The sequence below is a fragment of the Pelophylax lessonae genome (assembly GCF_965119305.1).
Source record: "Pelophylax lessonae genome assembly, chromosome: 6".
Classification (NCBI taxonomy): Eukaryota; Metazoa; Chordata; class Amphibia; order Anura; family Ranidae; genus Pelophylax; species Pelophylax lessonae.
In genome coordinates, this window is record NC_138773.1 from 2527576 (window position 1) to 2544419 (window position 16844).

Here is a 16844-nt window from a genome sequence, read left to right on the forward strand (position 1 = left end):
CAAGAGCTATAGAACATATGAAGGGTCTTCCTCATTATCCATGAGCTGTAGAACATATGAAGGGTCTTCCTCATTATCCAAGAGCTACAGAACATATGAAGGGGGTCCTCATTATCCATGAGCTGTATAATATATGAAGGGGTCCTCATTATCCATGAGCTGTAGAACATATGAAGGGTCCCCCTACCCATAATCCATGAGCTGTAGAACATATGAAGGGTCCCCCTACCCATATCCATGAGCTGTAGAACATATGAAGGGTCCCCCTACCCATAATCCATGAGCTGTAGAACATTATGAAGGGTCCCCTCCCATAATCCATGAGCTGTAGAACATATAAAGGGGTCCTCCTCTGAATCTGTTCCTTTCTCTTTTCAGTGTTTCTGAAACCCACCAGCTGGCGGAAGCGAATGAGAAGAAGAATGAGCGTCTGCGGGCTGCATTTGGGATCAGCGATGATTATGTGGACGGGAGCAGCTTTGACCCGAACCGCAGGGCCAGGAACAACAACAGCAGCAGCAGAAATCCTACAAGTAACCGGTCCATCACATGAGTCATCTATTCAGTAATAGGCAGCTGCTGGTGGTTGGGATCTTCAGATCACCAATCACAGGGATGATCATTCGGAATATTCCCTTAGAAATGATGCTGGAGAGATGTATGGGGGGGGGGGGGGAGGGGTGTTTGGTTACTCTTCCAGTTCCTCATTCCATGCCCCGTGTCTTGCAGTTTAGTTGCAGATTCGGAAAGTTCTCGCTCTCCATCTCCATCCAAAACACAAGAAAAAGAAGAAGAAGAAAGAGCGAGGCCGGTAAGTGCTGGGAGGGGTGGGGGGAGGGTGGTGCCATTTGTATGTGTGCTGCAACCAGAGAAGGGGGGGCCATGTGCGTTCTGTTGGGGAGGAGGATGGAGATTCTAGTCCTACTATCGGGGATACAGTCCACAAGCTGCTACATTCTCTCTTTTTGGCTCCCCTACTACTTTACAAGTTGAATATTTTGTTCAGATGGGGACATGATATTGCCAACCGGGATGAGAGCTATGAAAGGAATCCACTGAGTTTTTACACTTCCACAAGTTTACAGTTTGTCTGCTTGATCCGGAGATCACCGGCCTCTCATGTTAGTGAGGTCTGTCCCAGTTCGCAGGCTGAGCACCCGTCATGTTTTTTTTCCTACTGTTTGCACGGAAAAATCCTTTGAAGAACCAGCATCTACACTTCTGTTGATGGACAATAGGTGGCGCCATTGGGCCGGAATACTATTGGTTACAGCCAGCAGTCCTATTAGAACGGCATGATTGGAAAACAAACTGCCAGGATAAACCATCTAAGGAACCCTGGAAATTCAATGAGTTTTGGCTGAAATTATCCGAAGCGGAGTATACTTGAGTTTTTTTTAATGGCAAGACCCTACTGACTCCCATTTCGTCCAATGGGACGCATTTAAGGCATTTCTGAGAGGTAGCCTTATTGCTGAAACAACTAAAATTAAAACATGCCTCGTCCAGATTGAGGGAGGGACGGGACGGGGGGGGGGGGGGGGGGAGGTTGTTTGGAGTCCCAATTGCAGACTCTGGAACAGAAATACCGCGTTTCCCCGAAAATAAGACCGGGTCTTATGTTAATTTTGGCTTCAAAAACCACACTAGGGCTTATTTTCAGGGGATGCCTTATTTACGGTATGTACAATAAATGACTATCTTCAAATGATTGTAACCCTAAAGTGAATATCCTGATTATTTAAAGCATTATATAGACAGTACAGTGCTTGTGTTGTGTCATTTAGCCCTCTCTATGTTCTAAAAAGCCTGGAATAAAACAATAAAATGTAAAAAAAAAAAAAAAAAAAAAAAAGTTCTCTCCCTGTCAGCTCAGAAATCAGCATTATGACATTCTGTAATCCCAAAAATAAACCTTGGATAAAGTCATTGTAAAATTATGTAATGGATTTTGTAAAAAAGATTATGTAATGTGCAGTGTGTCTCCTTTTGTAACTTTATTGTGGAAAATACCTTATTTACAGCGCTGCTGGGCGCTCACGTGACCCTCCGGAGCTCTACTCTCCCCCTCTGAATACTGCAGAGGGAGGGGCTGAGATCAAGGATTTTCAATAGGGCTTATTTTCAGGGAAACAGTGTATGTACAGGATCCCACAGACTCCGCACTGGAGAATTGGCTGTGTATGAGCAATTATTGTCCTCCTCAGCGGGGGAAAAAATAAAAAAAGGTTCTTTTTAAGACGAGGGCTCTGAGGAAGGGGCGTGCAAGGGCCGCCAGTTGACTAAAATTGTTTATTAAGGAGCGATTAAATCCCAATCTGGCTGCTTAGTGCAGTCACCGGAAATAGTGTTGCAGGAGTTGGCATTTTATGGAGCACTTCTATCCACCTACCTCTGCGTACCCTCCCTCTGATATCTACCTACCTCTGCGTACCCTCCCTCTGATATCTACCTACCTCTGCGTACCCTCCCTCTGATATCTACCTACCTCTGCGTACCCTCCCTCTGATATCTACCTACCTCTACGTACCCTCCCTCTGATATCTACCTACCTCTGCGTACCCTCCCTCTGATATCTACCTACCTCTACGTACCCTCCCTCTGATATCTACCTACCTCTACGTACCCTCCCTCTGATATCTACCTACCTCTACGTACCCTCCCTCTGATATCTACCTACCTCTACGTACCCTCCCTCTGATATCTACCTACCTCTACGTACCCTCCCTCTGATATCTACCTACCTCTACGTACCCTCCCTCTGATATCTACCTACCTCTGCGTACCCTCCCTCTGATATCTACCTACCTCTACGTACCCTCCCTCTGATATCTACCTACCTCTGCGTACCCTCCCTCTGATATCTACCTACCTCTACGTACCTTCCCTCTGATATCTACCTACCTCTACGTACCTTCCCTCTGATATCTACCTACCTCTACGTACCCTCCCTCTGATATCTACCTACCTCTGCGTACCCTCCCTCTGATATCTACCTACCTCTACGTACCCTCCCTCTGATATCTACCTACCTCTACGTACCTTCCCTCTGATATCTACCTACCTCTACGTACCTTCCCTCTGATATCTACCTACCTCTACGTACCTTCCCTCTGATATCTACCTACCTCTACGTACCTTCCCTCTGATATCTACCTACCTCTACGTACCCTCCCTCTGATATCTACCTACCTCTACGTACCTTCCCTCTGATATCCACCTACCTCTACGTACCTTCCCTCTGATATCTACCTACCTCTGCGTACCCTCCCTCTGATATCTACCTACCTCTACGTACCTTCCCTCTGATATCTACCTACCTCTACGTACCCTCCCTCTGATATCTACCTACCTCTACGTACCCTCCCTCTGATATCTACCTACCTCTACGTACCCTCCCTCTGATATCTACCTACCTCTACGTACCCTCCCTCTGATATCTACCTACCTCTACGTACCCTCCCTCTGATATCTACCTACCTCTACGTACCCTCCCTCTGATATCTACCTACCTCTGCGTACCCTCCCTCTGATATCTACCTACCTCTAAGTACCCTCCCTCTGATATCTACCTACCTCTGCGTACCTTCCCTCTGAACTACATATCCAAGAGCAAGAGCAATAATTCTATCCCTACACCTCCTCTGTAACTCCAAACCGGTAACCTGTAGAAGTTTTTAAACCATCGCCTATGGAGATTTTTAGGTACCAAAGTTTGTCGCCATTCCACGAGCGTGCGCAATTTTGAAGCCTGACGTTTGGTATCGATTTACTTGATGTAACATTATCTTTATTAATAGAAAAAAAAAATTGGGCTAACTTTACTGTTTATTTTTTTTTTTTTTAAGGCAGTAAAATGTATTTTTTCTAAAAATCGATTCGCAAATACCGAGCCACAAAAAAATAATGCAACAGCTGCCGTTTTATTCTCAAAAAAAAAAAATTATATATATATATATACACACACACACACACATACACACACACAGCTTTTTTTCTCAGAAAAAAGGTGCAGGAACTCAACCACGACCCTGTGTTTACAAGTAATAGTGGTGAGCAAGGAACAGAGGGTCTGAGCCAAAGGTGGTGGAACCGAGTTCCCCCAAGTTCCAGCCGGAAAAAAGCCCTGTATATATATATAAATAGTTTGGGGGTTCTAAGCCATTTTCTAGCACAAAAATACTGATTCTAACTTGTAAACAACAAATAGGCCTGATCCTTAAGTGGTTAATAAAGCTTTCTCTGGATTATAAAAAAAGCTTAGGACCATTACTTTGTTTCATGTGAAAACCAGCCATGCAATGCTGGGAGGTCCAACGTAGCAGAGTAATCGGGGGGGGGGGGGGGCACACGGATTAGGAGGTATATATACTCAGGAGGTGGGGGGTACACGGATTAGGAGGTATATATACTCAGGAGGTGGGGGGTACACGGATTAGGAGGTATATATACTCAGGAGGTGGGGGTACACAGATTAGGAGGTATATATACTCAGGAGGTGGGGGTACACGGATTAGGAGGTGTATATACTCAGGAGGTGGGGGGGTACACGGATTAGGAGGTATATATACTCAGGAGGTGGGGGTACACGGATTAGGAGGTGTATATACTCAGGAGGTGGGGGTACACGGATTAGGAGGTGTATATACTCAGGAGGTGGGGGTACACGGATTAGGAGGTGTATATACTCAGGAGGTGGGGGGTACACGGATTAGGAGGTATATATACTCAGGAGGTGGGGGTACACGGATTAGGAGGTGTATATACTCAGGAGGTGGGGGGTTCACGGATTAGGAGGTATATATACTCAGGAGGTGGGGGTACACGGATTAGGAGGTGTATATACTCAGGAGGTGGGGGGGTACACGGATTAGGAGGTATATATACTCAGGAGGTGGGGGTACACGGATTAGGAGGTGTATATACTCAGGAGGTGGGGGTACACGGATTAGGAGGTATATATACTCAGGAGGTGGGGGTTCACGGATTAGGAGGTATATATACTCAGGAGGTGGGGGTACACGGATTAGGAGGTGTATATACTCAGGAGGTGGGGGTACACGGATTAGGAGGTGTATATACTCAGGAGGTGGGGGTACACGGATTAGGAGGTATATATACTCAGGAGGTGGGGGGTACATGGATTAGGAGGTGTATATACTCAGGAGGTGGGGGTACACGGATTAGGAGGTATATATACTCAGGAGGTGGGGGGTACACGGATTAGGAGGTATATATACTCAGGAGGTGGGGGTACACGGATTAGGAGGTGTATATACTCAGGAGGTGGGGGGTACACGGATTAGGAGGTATATATACTCAGGAGGTGGGGGTACACGGATTAGGAGGTATATATACTCAGGAGGTGGGGGGTACACGGATTAGGAGGTATATATACTCAGGAGGTGGGGGTACACGGATTAGGAGGTGTATATACTCAGGAGGTGGGGGGTACACGGATTAGGAGGTATATATACTCAGGAGGTGGGGGTACACGGATTAGGAGGTATATATACTCAGGAGGTGGGGGTACACGGATTAGGAGGTATATATACTCAGGAGGTCAGACTCTCCAGCATGAACAATACACTGACATGTCAGTTGTAGGTGGAGGGACGTATGAAGGAAAAGAGTTGACATGATAGAGGTAGAAGGGACGTACTTTGCTTTGAGCTTTTCCTCTTCCTTGCTGGCCGTCAGGTCCTTCTCTTGAAGCATGAGCCTGAATGTGGCCACTTTTTCCTGGATCTCCATCTCACCGTACCTGTATGAGAGCAGAAGAATGAGAAACACGCACAACCATGGACAAAGACCCAACCTAGTGCGCACCCAACCCCCCCCCCCCCCAAACACAGGCCCAATCCAGCATGCAACCCCCCCCCCCCTCTGACTGTCACAGACCCAGCCTAGTGCACACCCAACCTCCCCCCCAAACACAGGCCCAATCCAGCATGCAACCCCCCCCCCCCGACTGTCACAGACCCAGCCTAGTGCGCACCCAACCCCCCCCCCCCCAAACACAGGCCCAATCCAGCATGCAACCCCCCCCACCCCCCCGACTGTCACAGACCCAGCCTAGTGCACACCCAACCTCTCCCCCCCCCCTGTCACAGACCCAGCCTAGTGCACACCCAACCTCTCCCCCCCCCCCCCTGTCACAGACCCAGCCTAGTGCACACCCCCCTCCCCCCCCCCCCCCCCCGACTGTCACAGACCCAGCCTAGTGCACACCCAACACAGGCCCAATACAGCACCACCCCCCCCCCCCACCTGGCCAAAACAGACCCGACCCAGTGAACCCCTGGCTGACATAGCAGCGCTTACCCCTGTTCCTCCATCATCTCCTCCAGCTCCAAACATTTTAGCTCCACCTTCCTCTTCCTTTCATGATCCAGAATCTCCTGGTTGGGTTTTTTCATCAGGAGACTTTCCAGCTTCTTCAGTTCCTCCTCAGACTTATAATCGGTGCGGTCCTTCTTATGTCGGACCGATGACAGGTTCCTCTGGACGTATCCATTGGTGCCACTGCCCCTCGGAGTAGGTAAGCCGATTCCATTGTACATTGTGCTTCAGACGGTCAAAACCTGAAAAAAAAAAAACGGATATAAAACTGACGTCCCATTAACCTCCCTGGCGGTGATTCTGTCAGGAATTCTGTACCAAAAGCGGTACAATTATTTTCATGGAAATTTGGCGTTATGTATTATAGGCCTACAATTCTTAGTAATTACTGACTTAAACCTGACCAAAACAAGAGTCTAATAGACATCCCAGATGTGATCAATTTGAAACACAAAACGCATGAATTATAATCGAATCAATAATATAATTTTATTATATATATATATATATATATATATAGTTATATATAGTGTGTGTATATAGAATATAAGAGCCCATTCAGACAGGGGTGACACGACTTGCTGGGGCGACCTGTGAACCTCGGTGTGACTTGCACGGACTTCATATAACTGAAGTCTATGTAAGTCGCCTCCGGGTCGCCCCAAAGTAGTACAGGACCCTTTCTCTAAGTCGGAAGGGACTTGTGTCGCTCCTATTAGAACCGGTCCTGTACTAATCAATGTCAGGTGACCGAGTCACGCTAGTCTGAATGGACCCTAAATGTTATGTGTTTGTGTTTTGCACAACGTTTGAATTTCCCTCCCAGTTCTGCTGCTGCAGAGAACGGAATCAGGAAGTCATCAGACCGACGGAGGAGCGGCGGGGATCTCGGCTGATGATCACAGCAATGGGAGATCATCGCTGGATCGCCAGGAGAAGGTAAGAGACAGCGCTGTGCGCTCTGCACATTCACCCCGAGCGTTACTCGGGGATACCAATAACAGCATGGAAAATCCACCCCCAGTCACACTCAGGGATACCGCTAAGGGAGTTAACAGCCACCCCAAGTAGAGAATTTTTACATCATGTCTTCCATCCATGGACCTCTGGCACACCATGTCCACTCTAAATCTAGAGAAAAATTCCCCTGGGGCACAATATTTAACATTAACTTTTTGCATCATGACTTCCAAAATCCTATAGCCAGAGACCAATCCCCATACATCCATGATGACACCGCCAACCCAAAGAGACCCCCCCCCCCCCTTACCGCATGAGACCAATCCCCATACATCCATGATGACACCGCCAACCCAAAGAGACCCCCCCCCCCTTACCGCATGAGACCAATCCCCATACATCCATGATGACACCGCCAACCCAAAGATACCCCCCCCCCCTTACCGCATGAGACCAATCCCCATACATCCATGATGACACCGCCAACCCAAAGAGACCCCCACCTTACCGCATGAGACCAATCCCCATACATCCATGATGACACCGCCAACCCAAAGAGACCCCCCCCCCTTACCGCATGAGACCAATCCCCATACATCCATGATGACACCGCCAACCCAAAGAGACCCCCCCCCCCTTACCGCATGAGACCAATCCCCATACATCCATGATGACACCGCCAACCCAAAGAGACCCCCCCCCCCCTTACCGCATGAGACCAATCCCCATACATCCATGATGACACCGCCAACCCAAAGAGACCCCCCCCCCTTACCGCATGAGACCAATCCCCATACATCCATGATGACACCGCCAACCCAAAGAGACCCCCCCCCCCTTACCGCATGAGACCAATCCCCATACATCCATGATGACACCGCCAACCCAAAGAGACCCCCCCCCCCCCTTACCGCATGAGACCAATCCCCATACATCCATGATGACACCGCCAACCCAAAGAGACCCCCCCCCCCCTTACCGCATGAGACCAATCCCCATACATCCATGATGACACCGCCAACCCAAAGAGACCCCCCCCCCCCTTACCGCATGAGACCAATCCCCATACATCCATGATGACACCGCCAACCCAAAGAGACCCCCCCCCCCTTACCGCATGAGACCAATCCCCATACATCCATGATGACACCGCCAACCCAAAGAGACCCCCCCCCCCTTACCGCATGAGACCAATCCCCATACATCCATGATGACACCGCCAACCCAAAGAGACCCCCCCCCCCCCCTTACCGCATGAGACCAATCCCCATACATCCATGATGACACCGCCAACCCAAAGAGACCCCCCCCCCCTTACCGCATGAGACCAATCCCCATACATCCATGATGACACCGCCAACCCAAAGAGACCCCCCCCCCCTTACCGCATGAGACCAATCCCCATACATCCATGATGACACCGCCAACCCAAAGATACCCCCCCCCCCCCCCTTACCGCATGAGACCAATCCCCATACATCCATGATGACACCGCCAACCCAAAGATACCCCCCCCCCCTTACCGCATGAGACCAATCCCCATACATCCATGATGACACCGCCAACCCAAAGAGACCCCCCCCCCCCTTACCGCATGAGACCAATCCCCATACATCCATGATGACACCGCCAACCCAAAGAGACCCCCCCCCCCTTACCGCATGAGACCAATCCCCATACATCCATGATGACACCGCCAACCCAAAGATACCCCCCCCCCTTACCGCATGAGACCAATCCCCATACATCCATGATGACACCGCCAACCCAAAGAGACCCCCACCTTACCGCATGAGACCAATCCCCATACATCCATGATGACACCGCCAACCCAAAGAGACCCCCCCCCCTTACCGCATGAGACCAATCCCCATACATCCATGATGACACCGCCAACCCAAAGAGACCCCCCCCCCCCTTACCGCATGAGACCAATCCCCATACATCCATGATGACACCGCCAACCCAAAGAGACCCCCCCCCCCTTACCGCATGAGACCAATCCCCATACATCCATGATGACACCGCCAACCCAAAGATACCCCCCCCCCCCCCTTACCGCATGAGACCAATCCCCATACATCCATGATGACACCGCCAACCCAAAGATACCCCCCCCCCCTTACCGCATGAGACCAATCCCCATACATCCATGATGACACCGCCAACCCAAAGAGACCCCCCCCCCCCTTACCGCATGAGACCAATCCCCATACATCCATGATGACACCGCCAACCCAAAGAGACCCCCCCCCCCTTACCGCATGAGACCAATCCCCATACATCCATGATGACACCGCCAACCCAAAGATACCCCCCCCCCTTACCGCATGAGACCAATCCCCATACATCCATGATGACACTGCCAACCCAAAGAGACCCCCCCCCCCCTTACCGCATGAGGCCAATCCCCATATATTCACTATGACTGTACAACCCAAAGAGACCCTTCGCCTCTATACAACGTGAGGCCACCTTCTCATTGCCAGAGACCAATCACTATGGAGGAGAGACAACCAACTGAACACCATCCCCCCAATATACAATGTGACCACCTCACTGCCCGAGACCAACACCTGGACATTATAGTCAACGGGAGACCCCCCCCCCTATATGTCAGGGCTCGACAAATCCCAGGCACCAGGTGGCCGCCCATGGTGACTAGAAATTGTGTCCTGGCACCTGGGCTTGTCAGCCCATTCACTGCCAGGGTTGCAGGCTGTGACCCCCTCACTGGACATCATAGAGCCCCCCCCTATATACAATGTGACCCCCTCATTGGACATCATAGAGCCCCCTCCTATATACAATGTGACCCCCTCACTGGACATAGAGCCCCCCCTATATACAATGTGACCCCCTCACTGGACATCATAGAGCCCCCTATATACAATGTGACCCCCTCACTGGACATCATAGAGCCCCCTCCCCCCTATATACAATGTGACCCCCTCACTGGACATCATAGAGCCCCCCCCCCCTATATACAATGTGACCCCCTCACTGGACATCATAGAGCCCCCTCCCCCCTATATACAATGTGACCCCCTCACTGGACATCATAGAGCCCCCCCCTATATACAATGTGACCCCCTCACTGGACATCATAGAGCCCCCCCTATATACAATGTGACCCCCTCACTGGACATCATAGAGCCCCCCCCTATATACAATGTGACCCCCTCACTGGACATCATAGAGCCCCCCCCTATATACAATGTGACCCCCCTCACTGGACATCATAGAGCCCCCTCCTATATACAATGTGACCCCCTCACTGGACATCATAGAGCCCCCTCCTATATACAATGTGACCCCCTCATTGGACATCATAGAGCCCCCTCCTATATACAATGTGACCCCCTCACTGGACATCATAGAGCCCCCCCCCTATATACAATGTGACCCCCTCATTGGACATCATAGAGCCCCCTCCTATATACAATGTGACCCCCTCACTGGACATCATAGAGCCCCCCCCCTATATACAATGTGACCCCCTCATTGGACATCATAGAGCCCCCCCCTATATACAATGTGACCCCCTCACTGGACATCATAGAGCCCCCCCCCCCATATACAATGTGACCCCCTCACGGGACATCATAGAGCCCCCTCCCCCTATATAAAATGTGACCCCCTCTCGGGACATCATAGAGCCCCCTCCCCCTATATACAATGTGACCCCCTCACTGGACATCATAGAGCCCCCCCCTATATACAATGTGACCCCCCTCACTGGACATCATAGAGCCCCCCCTATATACAATGTGACCCCCCTCACTGGACATCATAGAGCCCCCCCTATATACAATGTGACCCCCTCACTGGACATCATAGAGCCCCCCCCATATACAATGTGACCCCCTCACTGGACATCATAGAGCCCCCTCCCCCCCCATATACAATGTGACCCCCTCACTGGACATCATAGAGCCCCCCCCCATATACAATGTGACCCCCCTCACTGGACATCATAGAGCCCCCCCCCTATATACAATGTGACCCCCTCACTGGAATGTGACCCCCTCACTGGACATCATTAGAGCCCCCTCCCCCCAGTATACAATGTGACCCCCCTCACTGGACATCATAGAGCCCCTCCCCCTCTATATACAATGTGACCCCCTCACTGGACATCATAGAGCCCCTCCCCCCTATATACAATGTGACCCCCTCACTGGACATCATAGAGCCCCCTCCCCCTCTATATACAATGTGACCCCTTCACTGGACATCATAGAGCCCCCCCTCACTGGACATCATAGAGCCCCTCCCCCCTATATACAATGTGACCCCTCTCACTGGACATCATAGAGCCCCCTCCCCCTATATACAATGTGACCCCCTCAATGGACATCATAGAGCCCCCCCTATATACAATGTGACCCCCTCACTGGACATCATAGAGCCCCCCCTATATACAATCAATGTGACCCCCCTCACGGGACATCATAGAGCCCCCCTATATACAATGTGACCCCCTCACTGGACATCATAGAGCCCCCTCTATATACAATGTGACCCCCCTCACTGGACATCATAGAGCCCCCCCCCTATATACAATGTGACCCCCTCACGGGACATCATAGAGCCCCCCCCTATATACAATGTGACCCCCTCACGGGACATCATAGAGCCCCCCCCTATATACAATGTGACCCCCTCACTGGACATCATAGAGCCCCCCCCCTATATACAATGTGACCCCCTCACTGGACATCATAGAGCCCCCTCCTATATACAATGTGACCCCCTCACTGGACATCATAGAGCCCCCCCTATATACAATGTGACCCCCTCACTGGACATCATAGAGCCCCCCTATATACAATGTGACCCCCTCACTGGACATCATAGAGCCCCCTCCTATATACAATGTGACCCCCTCACTGGACATCATAGAGCCCCCCCTATATACAATGTGACCCCTTCACTGGACATCATAGAGCCCCCCTATATACAATGTGACCCCCTCACTGGACATCATAGAGCCCCCCCTATATACAATGTGACCCCCTCACTGGACATCATAGAGCCCCCTCTATATACAATGTGACCCCCCTCACTGGACATCATAGAGCCCCCCCATATACAATGTGACCCCCTCACTGGACATCATAGAGCCCCCCCCATATACAATGTGACCCCTTCACTGGACATCATAGAGCCCCCCCCCTATATACAATGTGACCCCCTCACTGGACATCATAGAGCCCCCCCTATATACAATGTGACCCCCTCACTGGACATCATAGAGCCCCCTCCCCTATATACAATGTGACCCCCTCACTGGACATCATAGAGCCCCCTCCCCCCCATATACAATGTGACCCCCCTCCCCCTATATACAATGTGACCCCCTCACTGGACATCATAGAGCCCCTCCCCCCCCTATATACAATGTGACCCCCTCACTGGACATCATAGAGCCCCTCCCCCCCCCTATATACAATGTGACCCCCTCACTGGACATCATAGAGCCCCTCCCCCTCTATATACAATGTGACCCCTTCACTGGACATCATAGAGCCCCCCCCTATATACAATGTGACCCCCTCACGGGACATCATAGAGCCCCCCCTATATACAATGTGACCCCCTCACTGGACATCATAGAGCCCCCTCCCCCTCTATATACAATGTGACCCCCTCACTGGACATCATAGAGCCCCCCCCCCCCCTATATACAATGTGACCCCCTCACTGGACATCATAGAGCCCCCCTATATACAATGTGACCCCCTCACTGGACATCATAGAGCCCCCCCCTATATACAATGTGACCCCTTCACTGGACATCATAGAGCCCCCCTATATACAATGTGACCCCCCTCACTGGACATCATAGAGCCCCCCCATATACAATGTGACCCCCTCACTGGACATCATAGAGCCCCCTCCTATATACAATGTGACCCCCTCACTGGACATCATAGAGCCCCCTATATACAATGTGACCCCCTCACTGGACATCATAGAGCCCCCTATATACAATGTGACCCCCTCACTGGACATCATAGAGCCCCCCCCTATATACAATGTGACCCCTCACTGGACATCATAGAGCCCCCCCTATATACAATGTGACCCCTCACTGGACATCATAGAGCCCCCCCCTATATACAATGTGACCCCCCTCACTGGACATCATAGAGCCCCCTCCTATATACAATGTGACCCCCTCACTGGACATAATAGAGCCACCTCTATATACAATGTGACCCCCTCACTGGACATCATAGAGCCCCCCCTATATACAATGTGACCCCCCTCACTGGACATCATAGAGCCCCCCCTATATACAATGTGACCCCCTCCCCCCTATATACAATGTGACCCCCTCACTGGACATCATAGAGCCCCTCCCCTATATACAATGTGACCCCCTCACTGGACATCATAGAGCCCCCTCCCCCCTATATACAATGTGACCCCCCTCACTGGACATCATAGAGCCCCCTATATACAATGTGACCCCCTCACTGGACATCATAGAGCCCCCCCCCCCATATATACAATGTGACCCCCTCACTGGACATCATAGAGCCCCTCCCCCCTATATATAATGTGACCCCTTCACTGGACATCATAGAGCCCCCCCCCCATATATACAATGTGACCCCCTCACTGGACATCATAGAGCCCCTCCCCCCTATATATAATGTGACCCCCTCACTGGACATCATAGAGCCCCCTCCCCCCTATATATAATGTGACCCCTTCACTGGACATCATAGAGCCCCCCCCCCTATATACAATGTGACCCCCTCACTGGACATCATAGAGCCCCCTCCTATATACAATGTGACCCCCTCACTGGACATCATAGAGCCCCCTCTATATACAATGTGACCCCCTCACTGGACATCATAGAGCCCCCCCCCCCTATATACAATGTGACCCCCTCACTGGACATCATAGAGCCCCCCTATATACAATGTGACCCCCCTCACTGGACATCATAGAGCCCCCCCCCATATATACAATGTGACCCCCTCACTGGACATCATAGAGCCCCCCCCCCATATATACAATGTGACCCCCTCACTGGACATCATAGAGCCCCCCCCCATATATACAATGTGACCCCTTCACTGGACATCATAGAGCCCCCCCCCCTATATACAATGTGACCCCCTCACTGGACATCATAGAGCCCCCTCCCCCTATATACAATGTGACCCCCTCACTGGACATCATAGAGCCCCCCTATATACAATGTGACCCCCTCACTGGACATCATAGAGCCCCCCTATATACAATGTGACCCCCTCACTGGACATCATAGAGCCCCCCCCCCCATATATACAATGTGACCCCTTCACTGGACATCATAGAGCCCCCCCCCTATATACAATGTGACCCCCTCACTGGACATCATAGAGCCCCCTCCCCCCTATATATAATGTGACCCCCTCACTGGACATCATAGAGCCCCCTCCTATATACAATGTGACCCCCTCACTGGACATCATAGAGCCCCCCCTATATACAATGTGACCCCCTCACTGGACATCATAGAGCCCCCCCCCCTATATACAATGTGACCCCCTCACTGGACATCATAGAGCCCCCCCTATATACAATGTGACCCCCTCACTGGACATCATAGAGCCCCCCCCTATATACAATGTGACCCCCTCACTGGACATCATAGAGCCCCCCCCTATATACAATGTGACCCCCTCACTGGACATCATAGAGCCCCCCCTATATACAATGTGACCCCCTCACTGGACATCATAGAGCCCCCTCTATATACAATGTGACCCCCTCACTGGACATCATAGACCATAGGAGACCCCCCTCCTATTTCGGGGTTCATGGTGGGTGGGATAAGGTGGTAGGGTACATTGGGGTGGGAAGTTGAAGGGGTAAAGCATGGATGCAAGGGTGGCAAGGACATTTCAATGTTGCTGAGGGGCAGTTTGGGTCGGGGGGGGGGGATGTTGGGGTGCAGTGAGGAGAGGGTATATCAAAGTTTAGCTAGGGAAAGATAATTTGAAGTAGTGGGGTGCACTGAGGGGGGGATATGTTGGGGTGCACTGAGGGGGGGATATGTTGGGGTGCACTGAGGGGGGGATATGTTGGGGTGCACTGAGGGGGGGATATGTTGGGGTGCACTGAGGGGGGGATATGTTGGGGTGCACTGAGGGGGGGATATGTTGGGGTGCACTGAGGGGGGATGGTACATTTTAAGTTTTAGCTAGGGAAGAGAACTTTGGGGGGGGGGGGTCAATTTTAAGGTTTAGCTAGGGAAGGGATAACTTGGGGGGGGATATGTTGGGGTTCAGTGGGAGGGAACATGTAGACCAGCTCTTCCTGTGGGTGGTGACTTCCTGTGCTCCCTAAGACACCCCCATATAAGAGTCGTACTTCCTGCTGACACTGATGGTGGCAGAGACTTCCACATCCTCACCGCCCTGCCAGTGAGGGACCCCGGACACTGCTGGGGGGGAATATTCCGGAGTGAGAAGTGGGATAAATTAGGGTGACGTGGGATGCAGTGGTGAAGGATAATATTTTAGGGTGACGTGTGGGGAGGGCAATATTGTGGGGTGACATGGGGGGAGGGTAATATTTTAGGGTGACATGTGGGGGAGTGGGGTCATTTAGGGTAACAAGTAGGGTGCAGTGGGGGGGGGGGGTAATATTTTGGGATGACAGGGGGATAATTTGCAGTGACATGAGGGGGATAATTTGGGGTGACGTGGGGGGGGGGGGGGGACTATTTTGGGGTTGTAGGGAGGGGAGGGAGTGTTGGAGAAGAAAGTCTGACGGCACTCAGAGTAAACAAAGTATTTTTTATTCCCATAAACCTGAATACATCACAGACATGGGAATATTTTGGGTGACATGTGGGGGGAGGGGGGATAACTTAAGGTGACATGTGGGGTGGGATAACTTGGGGTGCAGCAGGAAGCTAATATTTCAGGGTGACATGTGGGGGGAGGGGGATAATTTGGGGTGCAGTAGGAAGGTAATGCTTTGGGGTGACATGTGGGGGAGGGGGATAACAAGGGGTGACATGTGGGGGAGGAAGGTAATATTTGGGGGTGACATGTGGGGGAGGGGGATAATTTGGGGTGCAGTAGGAAGGTAATATTTGGGGTGACTTGTGGGGGAGGGGGATAACTTGGGGTGCAGTAGGGAGGAAGGTAATAATTTGGGGTGACATGTGGGGGAGGGGGATAATTTGGGGTGATATGTGGGGGGTAGGTACTGCTTTGGGGGGAGGTTGGGGGTAATTTGGGGTGACATGTGGGGTGTCTCTGAGTCGGTAAAGGCCCCTCCCCCCCGGGTGTACGGGGATGACATATGTCCGGTGGGGGGAGGGCGGTAATATTAGGCCGGACGGTCGGTGTCCCCGGGCGGAGGGTCATGTGATCGGTGTGGCCCCTCACCTGTCTCTCCCGGGGCCCCGGGCAGGCTCGGCTCGGTGTCGGTTCCGGTTCGGCCTCCGCTGGTGTCGCACCACACTCTGGGACGGCGCGTGAGAGACGTGACGTGCGTACGCTGATCACGTGTGTCTGTGCGCG

The 16844-nt window shown here is 51.5% G+C and overlaps 1 protein-coding gene across 1 annotated transcript in view; it reads right to left on the bottom strand.

The window, feature by feature from the left end:
* Positions 1-16843, bottom strand: part of SRRM2 (serine/arginine repetitive matrix 2) — a 49456-nt gene extending 32613 nt beyond the window's left edge. Inside the window, exons 1-3 of the mRNA XM_082262116.1 lie at positions 16710-16843; positions 6325-6584; positions 5663-5764 (exon numbers count right to left, since the gene is read on the bottom strand). Coding sequence (XP_082118242.1) covers positions 5663-5764; positions 6325-6563 — 341 coding nt within the window. The 5' untranslated portion in view covers positions 6564-6584; positions 16710-16843. The remainder of the gene's footprint in view (positions 1-5662; positions 5765-6324; positions 6585-16709) is intronic.
* Between the last annotated feature and the right edge of the window lies 1 nt (position 16844).